Genomic DNA, 12,645 nt, shown 5'->3' on the forward strand with positions numbered 1-12,645 from the left:
AGTATCCGCACATTGTTTTAGTATACATTTTTTAAAACATATATTGTGGCAGTCATAAGGAGCACACACGATTGACTGTAAACACGTCTTTATTCCACGACTGCCGACAAGTGGATCTATTCTGAACAAGGACAAAATAGTGTCCGCCATAATATTTATTAAAAGAAAAATAAATAAAAGTCCGCGAGAGAGAAGCCCGACCCGAACCTGTTTTACTTCCGCATTCCTGTCGTTTTGGTCCGCAGCAGAAACTGCACGTGTGACCGCAAGTGGAGCTGCTCCGACACTGCGCCGGAGCTGTCACGCTCAGCGGCTTTGCACGTGTGACCGCTCCACAAAATTTGCTCCGGTGTAAAATATATCGCAACAAAATATTTCAGTGCAGCGTCGGACCAAATGTGTGTCGTGTGAACAGGGCTAATGTTGTCTTCTACTCTGATCAAAACATTGAGTCCCCCTAGCGGATACTCCATGAATTGCACCTCATTAAAAATATTAATTCCGTTTCTTTTATGCATTTTTTTTCCGTTTTAAATTATCCTGCGGGCCTGATGGAACCTCCTTGGGGGCCGGTTACGGCCCGCGGGTCGTATGTTTGACACCCCTGGTCTATATTAACTTTCACATTTTAGATGTCCTGAATTTGGATAATTCAATTGTTTTCATCGATTCTAAACCCACAAGCATTACTTTGCAATTGTGATTCTGCCAATATAATTGATGGAGTTGTCGATATTTGCGTTCACAGAGCCTTGATTGTTTGCATTCAAACAAAGCTGACGTTACTTGACTGACTCGATTTGAATGATGGTTTTATTCATTAATACATAAATATATTTGTTCTCATGTTGTGCATGGGCAGAGTGCATTAACTTGTCATGATTCTTTCATTTAGATTCAGAATCTGAACACTTGCGGGATGCCATTGATGTATTCAAAATATTTTATCCCTATTTTATTACATATAAAGACTTCACACTAAATATTTGTTCTTATTAATTTTTTGAACAATCTGCATCTTTCTTTGTACTTCTCTGCTCAAATGTGGTGAAATAAGAACTTGTAACTCTCCTATTTTCAGGACCACGAGCACGCTACATTTGACGACATCCTTGGTGAGCATGACGGGTTTTGCGGTTTCAGAATTTGGCACAATGCTGTGTGAAGGTAGCAAGGACAATGTGGCATATCTGTAGTTGTTGAAGCACTGAGATGATTCATTATTTGACATGATGCTGTCAAGAGACAGACAATGTACGTGTTTCATCATTTGAGTGGTGAAAAGTGACACCCCTCTCTTTCTGATTTTCCCTCTCTCTCTCTCTCTCTCTCTCTCTCTCTCTCTCTCTCTCTCTCTCTCTCTCTCTCTCATTCATACTCCGACACTCAGAGGAAATCAAGAAGAAGCTGACTGCCTACAGAAAAGGCTGCAAAATTTGGAATATGCTCATTTTCTGCCAAGTGAGTGACAAGATGGGCAGGATTTTAGGAATTCTGTGACATCATTGGGTCATAACATGTCATACATTACATAGAATGTTGTCGACTTAACAAGACCTTAGCTATGTTGAACTGAGTAACCAGGACAGCGAAACAATGTGTGTGTGTGTGTGAGGGGGGGGGGGGATAATTAGCCCTGTGCCCCTGAATTTATTCTACTATATCTTCTTAACCTAAATGATTCTATTTTCAGATTTCAGTTGTCTTTATTGTTGAGTATATGGTGCTAATATCAAAAGTACTGATTCTGCAAGCTCGACACTTGCTTTCACAGTCAAGAAATATCTTTTTGGCCCTGAAAAAAAAGCACTGTTATCTTGGGGTCTAAATATGCCCATCAGTTGCAAAAAGTCCTGTTTAAAGCAATACAGTTCTCTAATTTTTGTGGTTCCCACTGTCAGAAGCAGTGAATGCGATCAAAACAAATCAGATATTCCATTACTGTTTTTGCTTGCAACAAAGATGATTGATGACACCGCTGTGTCATGAGTTTGAAAATGAATCTTTCCACAGGGAGGGCCGGGCCATCTGTATCTACTGAAGAATAAAGTGGCCACCTTCGCCAAAGTGGAAAAGGAGGAAGATATGATCCAGTAAGCAACTCCAGACGTAAAAAAAAATATATAGAGCAGATTGAAGATGAAGGGCAAAATTTCCATCATATTAAACTGTATCCCAAAATTACCTTACATGGGAGCAAATTTAATAAATTGTATTTGAGTAGTACAATTGTTTATTAGAAATATTGCTGTCCTGTGACAAACAGGTATGTCCATCCATCCCTTTTCTAATCCGCTTATCCTCACAAGGGTCGTGGGTGTGCTGGAGCGTATCCCAGCTGTCTTCGAGCAGTAGGCGGGGGACACCCACAACTGGTTTCCAAACAATCGCAGGGCACACATAGACAGAAGAACAATTCGGCCCCGTAGTGCAGAGGTGGGGGGATCCGATTCCGGCTCCGGCATTCCTTTGTGCAGTTTGCATATTCTTCCCGTGCCTCCCTGGGTTTTCTCCGGGTATTCTGGTTTCCTCCCACGTTCCAAAAACATGCGTGGCAGGTTAACGGAACACTCTAAATTGTCCCGAGGTGTGAGTGTGGGTGCGGATGTTCGTCTGTGTGTGCCCTGAGATTGGCTGGCAGCCGGTTCAGGGTGTACCCCACCTACTGCCCAAAGACAGGTGGGATAGGCTCCAGCACGCCATGCATGCTGGATGGGTTAGGGGTCAACACAGCATCATTTCAGTCAGCTATATTTTTTAAATTGCACCCATAATATACACACTAAAGCTGTTATGCATTTACCGTCAATGAGGCATAATTCAATTTTCCTCAGCCTTCTTTCAAGCTCTCTTTTCTAATTTCCTGGGCTGCTCTCGACCCTGTTGTCATTGATTTCATAACTTCTCTTCTGAACGCAGTTTCTGGCGGCAGCTGGGCAGGCTGATGAGTAAGCTGAACCCTGAGCCCAACGTCATCCACATCATGGGCTGCTATGTGTTAGGGAGTGCAAATGGAGAAAAGGTATACCGCGTTTGTATCGTGACTAAGACTTGCCAACAGAGAACTTACGCACGCACCCTTTGAAAAAAAAAACACAAAGTGCTGCAAATGTGTGCACCTGCAGCTCATGCTTACTCAGAGTAATTGTGAGTGCAAATACACACGCGCTAAATGCCATATGCTGAGAACAGCAGTGTGAAGATTTTCAAGCAAGCTGTCGGTTTCAGCTCTTGAGATCCTCAGGGCTTGCTTAAGAAAATAATAAACAATGGATATTTTTTTTTAAGTAAGGAAATGTATGTGTCACTTGACCTTTTCAACATCTCAGCTGCCTAAATACTTGCTGTTCTTATCCTGCTGTCAGGCTGCCACCCAGCACATGCAGGGGTGGACAGTGAAATAGAGGAAGCGCTCTCTCTCACACAAACGTACAGCACACTTTGAAATGACAAGAAAATAGACTCCTTGACGCCCACTCAATTCACACATGGACTTACTGACCCTTGTTGCAATTACGTGCTCCCAACATTTACTTTCACACTTCTTCCTCCTCCAGTACCCGTGCTGTTGCTCATCCGCCCCCACAGAGGCAAATGCACACTTACCATATGCAGGCCAATCGCACATATCTCATGTGCACGTGCAAGTTACACGTTATCGTCCTCTCTTAGAGACGCTGTGTAAAACTTGGCATCGTAGAAAGCAAGTGTAACTCTTTACTCTCCATTTAGAAAAGAACCTACATTTAAAATGAATACAAACTTTATGAAAGATTTCACTTTCACAAGATTTTGCACTGTGTTACATATGTAGAAAAAAGCGGCACTGCACTGAGCGTAATTTTTCATTTTAAGTTGTCATTGTATGTCCTTCATTTATTTCATTCATTTCTAAAAGAAAAATAAACTATAATATAAATACAAATGTTCTCCGATTTAGATTGAAACGGAGCAGGTGGACAAGTTTTATTTTGTCTGGCCCTTTTCTCCCCAGAATTAAGTTACAAAAGAACCTAATTTAAAAGCAACAACAAAATGAAAGGTTATTAAGTCTTGAGTCAATAAGTCGTGAACACTCAGTGCAGCAGTGACCTCGTTGCAAAGGCTAAACACTTCAGTCAACCCCTTGCATCCCCTGCAGCCCCCTGAATTTTGTTATTACAATGTATGCGTTATTCACCGTACATTTTGGAATGGTTTCGGAATTGCCCGAAACAGAATTTGACTCTCAAAGCATGGACTCAGTTGGGTTTGAACAAAAATAGGTTATTTATACAAAAGTACGCAAGCTCGGCAAAGTAGAACAAATGACACTGGTCACAAAAAAACAGGAAAACGGGTCAAACCAAATTGACTTGTGAAAGGCATGGATAATATAAACGTAAATAGCTTGTCGTGAAAAGACAACAGTAAAGCCAAACTGCGAAAAATACAAAAACGAAATTAAGTTTCAACAACAAAAACACTTACTATTAAAAATGCAGAAATAAGGCGAGAAAATACGTAGCGTGAACGAGAGAGAACATCTTGAAAATTCAACACTTGAGACAGTCATGAGCAAGATATGGAATAATCCGACAGTGGCAGTCCTGAAATACTTGGTTGATTATAATGCATGACAGGTGCGCCACTGGAGGGAACCGCCCACTACTCTTACCTGGAAAAGAGATCAAAACAGAACCGTCTTGATACATATTTGTCAACTAAGCTACCCAACAAAAAAGGATCTGAACCAAAATACCAGTTCTTCTTTATCCCACCCTTATATGGATATGGTAGGGAACCGCGGTTCCTCGAGAGCTATATCGTGCCTGTTTTAGATCCCGCCCTACTCCAACACACCTGATTCAAATGATCAGCTCATCAGCAAGCTCTGGAGAGGCCTGAAATGATCATAAACAATTGGGCATTAACGGGTCATTTGCTGAGGACCACATTGAGTGAGGATGTTTCACTCACTTTTCTCTAGTACATCTCCTGGTGGCAAAGTGATGGCATGAAACACTGCTGTTGCCCTAGTTGTTATTGCCCCCCAAGTCTTACTTACCCAAAACCAGAAATGGCACCGCTCTGCCTCCTGCAGGTCTTTGATGTCTTTCCGAAACGCATCACCATGCAGTTGAGCAGGACCCAACGGCCCGGTCCCAATACCTACACTAGACCCTATGGTCCTCGGTGAAGGGTCCACTTAGTAGAAGTGCAGGTAGTGTTTGAGAGCGCAGGTTAAAAGTGTACAAAAAAAAAAAAGATTCACAGAACTGGGACAGCGCGCGTTATGTCATCGACTTGGGCCACTGTGTGGGATCTGCATCATCACACGTGGTGGCACCGCTTGTTGTTTTGGCAATTTTGCTGTTTAAAATGATATTAAAACTGCAGTAAAGTAGTTGTGAAGTAAAAACTCAGGCTTTGGCTTCCAGCCATGGCTCGACTATATATAGTATCCCTTTGTGGTCTCAATCTGTAGCTACAGAACCACACACAAATTGGCACATGCATTTGTGAGTTGTGTACGGCAAAAGTCACACGAGAGGATACAGAGGCTCGGTGTTTAGTGATCACACACTTATAGGTTGATGTAAACATTTCATCATTTATTTCACTCACCCATTTGTAGATTCTCGTTATATAGTTGTGAATTGAAATATGCATTTGTAAGTGGTTTCGCTACAGTAATGGCCCTTTAGCTTCACAATTTCAAACATCTTTGTCCCTTTGAGGATGATCTCGAAATCCACAACAAATGGTACGTGGGAGACATTAAGCATTTGATTGCAATGCCCACTTCGAAGTACACGTTGTACTTTTTTGGCATCAACGAGAAGAGAGAATGCCAGAGGTAAGCAGAGCTCAAGTAGATCAAGATTTAAAAATACAGAATGCATACAGTGCATTTATAAGGAAAGCTAATGTGCGGTGTCAGTTGAATCCTGTTTATGTTGAACAAAGTATCATTTCTTACTCATTTCTTTTGTATGCAATTTAACATCTCAGGTCATTTGGGCAAAAGTTAACTTCAAAAATGGCTGATGCCAGAATCTTGTCTGTCCCCATCAAATACGAACATGCAAATGATGCTTTGATGTTGCCTGTCCATCCATCGTTTTCTTAAAAACGACGAACCCAGTTGAGACAATGTTAAGCATGTATTTGTTCAAATATTGCACATGCTCAACACTTTGTGCTCAGCAATGAAGTGATTTGAATTTCAAGGTGACCCGAGATGAAGCCCCTGAAAACATCTGCCTTGAGGTTTAACCTTCATCACATCGATTTTTCTAAATGTTTACAGCTGCATCTTCCAGGAAGGTGCTAGTGTGGGATAAAAACTAGTCATATATTCCTTGCTTGCTTTGCCTAATGTCTCTGCAGTGTTGTTATGGCAGCCTAAAATAATCTATTGTCTCGAAAGAAAACAGTGACTCGCCTCCAGAGACATCCATCATCATGATTTTCTGCTTTTGTTGACTAACACGAGCTCCAAGATGTTAATTTGAAAATGATATATTTATGTTCTGTAATGAATATGTGATATTAGCACTGTCATAATTGATAAATCGAACTGCTGCTGCCTGTGCGTGCTCTTGCAAGCTCAGCTGGGTAGATGCTATTAATAGAGTGAGCTGTCTTCAGGTGACGCCGTTTATAACTACGCGATCAGTTAGTCACGTTTTCACTGGAGGGTTTTGTTGTGGGGGTGGGCAGTTAAAAGATGAATCCAAGTGCAGGGAAGCAGACGGAATACTGGAGTAGTAATTTACAAACAGTCAACCCAAAAAGGTAGAGGCTTAAAACAAAAAAATCAACAGTATTCTAAAACATTTCTGTATACCCTTGTAGCGACTATAGTTTCACCGCATAAACAAATGTTTGAAAAAAGTGAGGTTTGGAAACTGAAGTGCAGTACTCGATATAGTAGTACATGCGAAACACGGTACGTTTTTATCGGTCAGATTTCTCTGGTGAGTGAAAAATGTTATCACTAAGCATAGACCGTTGACCTTTGCAAGCAACAGTTCATGCTGCTTGAAGACCACCAAAGTGGCAATGGGCTTCTTCCATGACGGCCATTCAATTTTTTTTCTCTGTGTAATCATTCTGTTTTTATTTGAAAAGATATTCTCCTTTTGTTCTCTCTTCCTGCAGCTGATTAAGACTTTGAAGAGGCTGATGAGACCCTCCTCTGTTGAATTCAAGTCCCCACTAGAACTGTCTGCACAGGGTGAGATCACTTTACACCTTCACAAAGTTTGTAAACTGCACAGCTAGCTATTGCATTTATTTGTTCTCGTTATTTGGGCATAATTATCATTCTCTTTGTACGACACAACTAACTTCATGTTTCTATATTTTCTGCACTATAAGCGCTTCGGATTATAAGGTGCACCTTTAGTGAATGGCCTATTTTAAAACTGTGCTCATATATAGGGCGTACTGCATTATAAGGCGCATAGAACAGAAGCTACAATAGTGGCTGCGGTTGCGTGATGCATCCACTAGATGGAGACACGCAAAAGTGAAGACAATACAATTCACTACAGCTTTATTTATATAGAGCAGTAGTGCTTAACCTTTTTAGAGGTACCAAACCCAACCAGTTAATATGCATATTCACCGAACCCTTCATGAGGGAAAAGTAAATATATTTTTTTTTACAAATGCAAGATATTAAAAAAAAAACGCATTTATTAAAAACAGAAAAAAGTAAATAAAGTTTCAAGAGATAAGTATACTTTTTTTTTTAATTGTACGATGTACTATCACGACAGTCATACATTGACTACTAAGCGAATTAAATTTCCAACAGCACTGATTGGACAAGCATTGTCATGTGATCATCGGCAGCCAGTGATGGCCAAGTGGGTGTGTCATAACTAATTAACATGTTGAGTCACCGTGTGTCTTACCCTCCATGGCAGAGGCTCCGTCGAACCCCTGAGACTGACTCACCGAACCCCCTGGGGTTCGATCGAACCCAGGTTAAGAACCACTGATATAGAGCCTTCACAATCGCTGCAACTGTAACAAAGCCATGAAATCTGGTCACAAACACGGACATGAAACATATAAATACAAATGGGAAATTTGGAACGTGGGGGTTTGTTGTAACTGTTCTGATTCTCCTTTTTTACAAAGTACGTTCCTGAAATGTTCCTTCTCTGCTACCCTGCAATTGGCTCCTCAACCCTGCCAAACCTTCACAACTAGAGACCAAACTATTTGCATACACTATACAAGCAACAAAGCAGTCAAATATCCATCGCATGTCCCCTTGACAACAAATCCAGACATTATCGATTTGCCCCACAATCCCAACTGGTGGGCTTTAATCACTGACGTTAGTCAGTGTAAGCAAGCCTTTTCACTGATGAAGAAAGTACATTAGGGAGTATGAGCAAACGCAGGTGTGAACTCTGCTGCGCTACTTACGCATCTGTCATTTTTCTGACAGCTATTGATGCTGCGTTAATTATTCTCTCAGTAAGAGTGTCATTATCTCATCTATTTTCACAGGCTTTTACATTTTGACATTCTAGTTTGCTTCAGTGGTACAAAAGATCCGTATGGGATATGTTGTATTATCTCTCACACGATATATCGCTACATGTACATCGTAGGATCGTCGGTAGGTCCAAGTATGTGTAGTGAAGCTCTGATGAGTTTCCGTTCAATATGTCAAATCTCTGTATGCATTTCTGTGTACTGTCAACACTCAGTGTGTATTTCACGTTGCGCTCCTGCCCACTAACCCTCAGTCACTGTTCATTTTGTCTCAATTGCAAATTGAGCTTCACGACATCGGTTGAAATCTGTAGTACCTCACTTTGCAAGCACAGCCCAACTGTGACAGAGTCGGCTTCTCCAAAGGCATGGACAGTTTTGTAATCGGGTGTTTCTTCTGCCTTTTTCTTTTCTCTCTAGGTAAAGAGATGATTGAGATGTACTTTAACTTCCGCTTGTTTCGTCTGTGGAAAAGCCGCCAGCACTCCAAAATGCTGGACTACGACGACCTGCTGTGATGACGAAGCTCTATTTTCTGGCTCGTCGGCCAGTTGTTTCGCACCTGAGCCCCTGTGCTGTGACGGAGGCTGTGGAATGGCCCCCGGAGTAGCTCGGAGGTAGAGTTAGAGCAGCAGCACCAGCTTGCCTGGGATTTATTGCTCTCTCCTGAAGGGGACAGAGTGGCCGAGTAGATTCAGCTGTCGTGGTGTACCGTCGCTCTTCTGTCCACTTTCCGTTCCTGCTAATCTCTCAGAGAAACAAGAATGAGAAAGACAGGAAAATGGGGTCAAAGGAAATGACTTTTCCCTCCTTGGCCCAAATGTGTCGGAACATGCTCACTCCAGTTAGATTTTCGAGTGTGCGGAGAATGCTTGATTAAAGAGTGGCAGAAGAAAACACAAATTCCTTCTTCCTGAAGGTGATTTTATTTTCTCACCCTTAGATACTTTTCTCCATTTTACGGTGGAAGCTCGTTGAATTTCTTCAAATAAGCAAGTCCTTTGTGGCGCATTAGGAGAATAGAATTCCGGCAATTCTCTCTCTGCTGGCGTTTTAAATGAACTAATATTTAGTCTTATTAATAAATTAACATTTTTTTTCATCACTTGATCATCTATGTATTACAATTGTGTATAGACTGTTTGTTGTATTATCTCAGGATAAAGCCAGTGTTTGATACTTTTGAATTAGATTCACGGTTCATATTGCAACATTCGTGTAGGTGAAGGTCTTCATACAGCACACATGTCAAGCAGGATGTTACAACTGTCAGGCTCGCTAATCCAGACGTTCTCTCCATTTTTAGACGAGCCTTGCCAAACAGACAGTCATCGCCCTCGATCTTGTGTAGCATTACAATATTACATGGTTCACCCGCTGCAACAGCACCAATTATTCTTTCCGGAGCTGTTCGGCGGCTGATTAGGTGTGTTCAACTACTATGTGTTTATATTGCATGCGTGTATCAACACAGTTCATAAGCAAGTCTATATTAGTAGAAAGTCAGACGACAACTTTTAACTTTAGGATAGCATATGTGCTTTTCAGTATTTTGAAAAGCCTCAAAGTGATGAGAATCTTCCTCTCTATTATTTACATGTTTGTGATAAATGGCAACTGTAACAAATCTGCACTCAAGTTCAATTACCTCAGTGTTTTGTGTTGCCATTATTGAAGTACCAGCTTCGAAGACGATAGGTGACTTTTAAAAGTTGAATTGCAACTAAACATATTGTCTTGTGTCCTTCATATTACATCGTTGACATAGCAGAGAGGTGAAGGCCGATTCAACCAACATGAGACACGTCTCATGAAGGTCCATGATACACTTGTAGCCGAATATGGTTGAACTTGTTTTGTAACCGTAGACTGTACAGAGTCGAGTGAATCTGTTTTATCCGGCAATGCCTTGTGTACAGCTGAAATAGTCTGTGTTAAATGACCAAACACTACTTCAGAAAAATATTGTGAGGTCAAACATAACCGAGTCATTTATTTGGAACATCCAGTAAGAAAAACTACTTTGATGTGTAGCATAACTGCTGGTGTTATCAGGCAGTTGGTGCTGTGTCAACTACAGTGACTTTTACAGTACATTGCTGCATCTCTCCTTGCTGAGATGGTCTGAAAATAGATTATTACCCTGTCCCCATTCACCTTCTTTATGATGTGATTGCATTTTGTGTGCGTGCGCACGTGTGTGGTGGGGGGCACCTTTGGTTATTTGATGCTGGGGAGGAGTATGTATGAGTCCCTTTAATGTGGATACATGACAATAGCTGTGCAAAAACAGCACTTTAAGGCTCTGACAGAGACAGCTTGCCATCTTGTTTCAAAGGTAGTTGTGGCAGTCAAAAGTGGAGCTCAAAAGGTTTTATTGAGCTTCATTAAATCAAGTAATTAACTATTAGCAGTTTTGTTGTAATCTATATTGTGTAATGTCACATTAAATAATGTTTATGTACAGAATGTTTCAAAGTTCCATTTTTTTTGTTTGTTTTTTTGTTTTTCCATAATGTTTTTAAACACACAAACTTGTCTGTTTGGACAGTAATAGAAGTTAGGCTTGCTTCGGGATTAATGTGCAACCTAAACAATTTTTCATATCCATATTTTTCCTTTTTAATCAAATGTGTTTCCAAGGTCAAGAATTATTAATTGCAAAGCAATGCATTGATTGAAACCTTTCCCTGAATAATTGTCAGATTATTGTTGAAGCGGTTGTCCAAGACTACTCATCATTACTGGTGAACAGTCCAGGAAGATTAAGAATTATGTTCATTCTGCTCACTGATTGCCTCTTGAAGTCAAGTCTCAGAGCCCAACCACTTGGCGATGCAGCTGTTGATGCGGCATCTTAAATAATGCTATCAATATAAGCCTGCTGCTGCATGTATGGATTCCTAATTAAAACTATTATTAATAATAAGTAATAAGTAATCATAATTGTGACTGGCAAAAGCCAAAAGTCACTTCTATCCAATTTCATACGTAGCCAAACAAAACTGTTTCAATTAGCCGAGTTTGGTGAAATTATTTACGCACTGGGCAAAAAGACTAAGTTATCTAAAAATACATACCGTATATATTTTCTGACTACAAATGGCACTTCTAAGCCATTCGCATCCGTTTTTACAATTTTAAAGTCATCTGTATCATCCAGAAACGTATGCCCCAGTTTTGAGGGAATAAACTTTGATTTTTTTTTTGTTGTTTTTTTTGTTTAAGTATTCCAAGCATAATCTTAACCACAATTTACCTAACTACAATAACTAACAACTGTACAATGCTGTACAATTAGAACACTGTCTATACCTGTGTTAAGAATAACGCTGAAAACACATCGCTTAACCATTTGTGAGAATATTGTGAACATTTTCATAAATACCTCTTAAAACGTGTTTTCACACATTCTTGTGTCATTTTTAACCGAAACACATTCACTGAATTATAAAATGACCGTATTTTCTGCACGATAAGGTGCTTCGGGGTTTAAGGCGCACCTTCAACAAATGGCCTATTTTAAAACTTTTCATATGTAGGCTTGACCTTTGAGCACTTTAATCAAGTTATTTTCACATTAAAATAAACTAATACTTAGATAAATGTATCACATACTGAAATTCGTGTACGTTTAGCCCTCGTATATCATTCAAAAGCCAGTGAGTCAGGACAGTAGGTAGAAACAATAGATATTGCCATTATCAAAAACTGAGATTATAGATAGAAAATGGGTATAGTTCTCCTGTGCATTTGAATCCCTGCTTTGATTGAATAGAAGGTGTGTGTGCATTGTTTCTGAACTAATATAAAAGCAATATTGCATTGGTAAATGTTTTGCATCGTTGGTGACACCATGTGCGTGAAAGAACTGTTTTGAGCTCCTGTCCATTAAACTTCAGTTTCACAGAATTTGTTTCATTGTCTTGTCCTTGATCAAGTGATGCTACTAATGCTACAAAAGCAGAACGACCAGAGTTTATTATCCAATGCTCGATGAACTGAGATTTTGAGAGAAGCTTCAAGTTTGACCGGCAGTATATAAGTTTGGGCAAAACGGATTTTGCCATGTGTTGTAATTTATAGCAATGACATTTCAGGAAAAAAAAAAAATCCACCTCTTGCTGAACATTAGCCTTAGTT

General features: G+C 40.2%; 1 protein-coding gene across 4 annotated transcripts in view; it reads left to right on the forward strand.

Annotated features, from left to right (window-relative positions):
- Positions 1-12,414, forward strand: part of nsmfb (NMDA receptor synaptonuclear signaling and neuronal migration factor b) — a 33,774-nt gene extending 21,360 nt beyond the window's left edge. For all 4 annotated transcript variants that reach the window (XM_019860998.1, XM_019861000.1, XM_019860999.1 and 1 more), the window contains 6 exons: positions 1,082-1,115; positions 1,391-1,461; positions 2,014-2,093; positions 2,920-3,022; positions 7,147-7,222; positions 8,923-12,414. In XM_019860998.1, the coding sequence (XP_019716557.1) occupies positions 1,082-1,115; positions 1,391-1,461; positions 2,014-2,093; positions 2,920-3,022; positions 7,147-7,222; positions 8,923-9,020 (462 nt within the window). In that variant the 3' untranslated portion in view covers positions 9,021-12,414. The remainder of the gene's footprint in view (positions 1-1,081; positions 1,116-1,390; positions 1,462-2,013; positions 2,094-2,919; positions 3,023-7,146; positions 7,223-8,922) is intronic.
- The last annotated feature ends 231 nt before the right edge of the window (positions 12,415-12,645 follow it).

Source organism: Hippocampus comes, unplaced genomic scaffold, assembly GCF_001891065.2.
Source record: "Hippocampus comes isolate QL1 unplaced genomic scaffold, H_comes_QL1_v1.1 scaffold130, whole genome shotgun sequence".
NCBI classification, from domain to species: domain Eukaryota; kingdom Metazoa; phylum Chordata; class Actinopteri; order Syngnathiformes; family Syngnathidae; genus Hippocampus; species Hippocampus comes.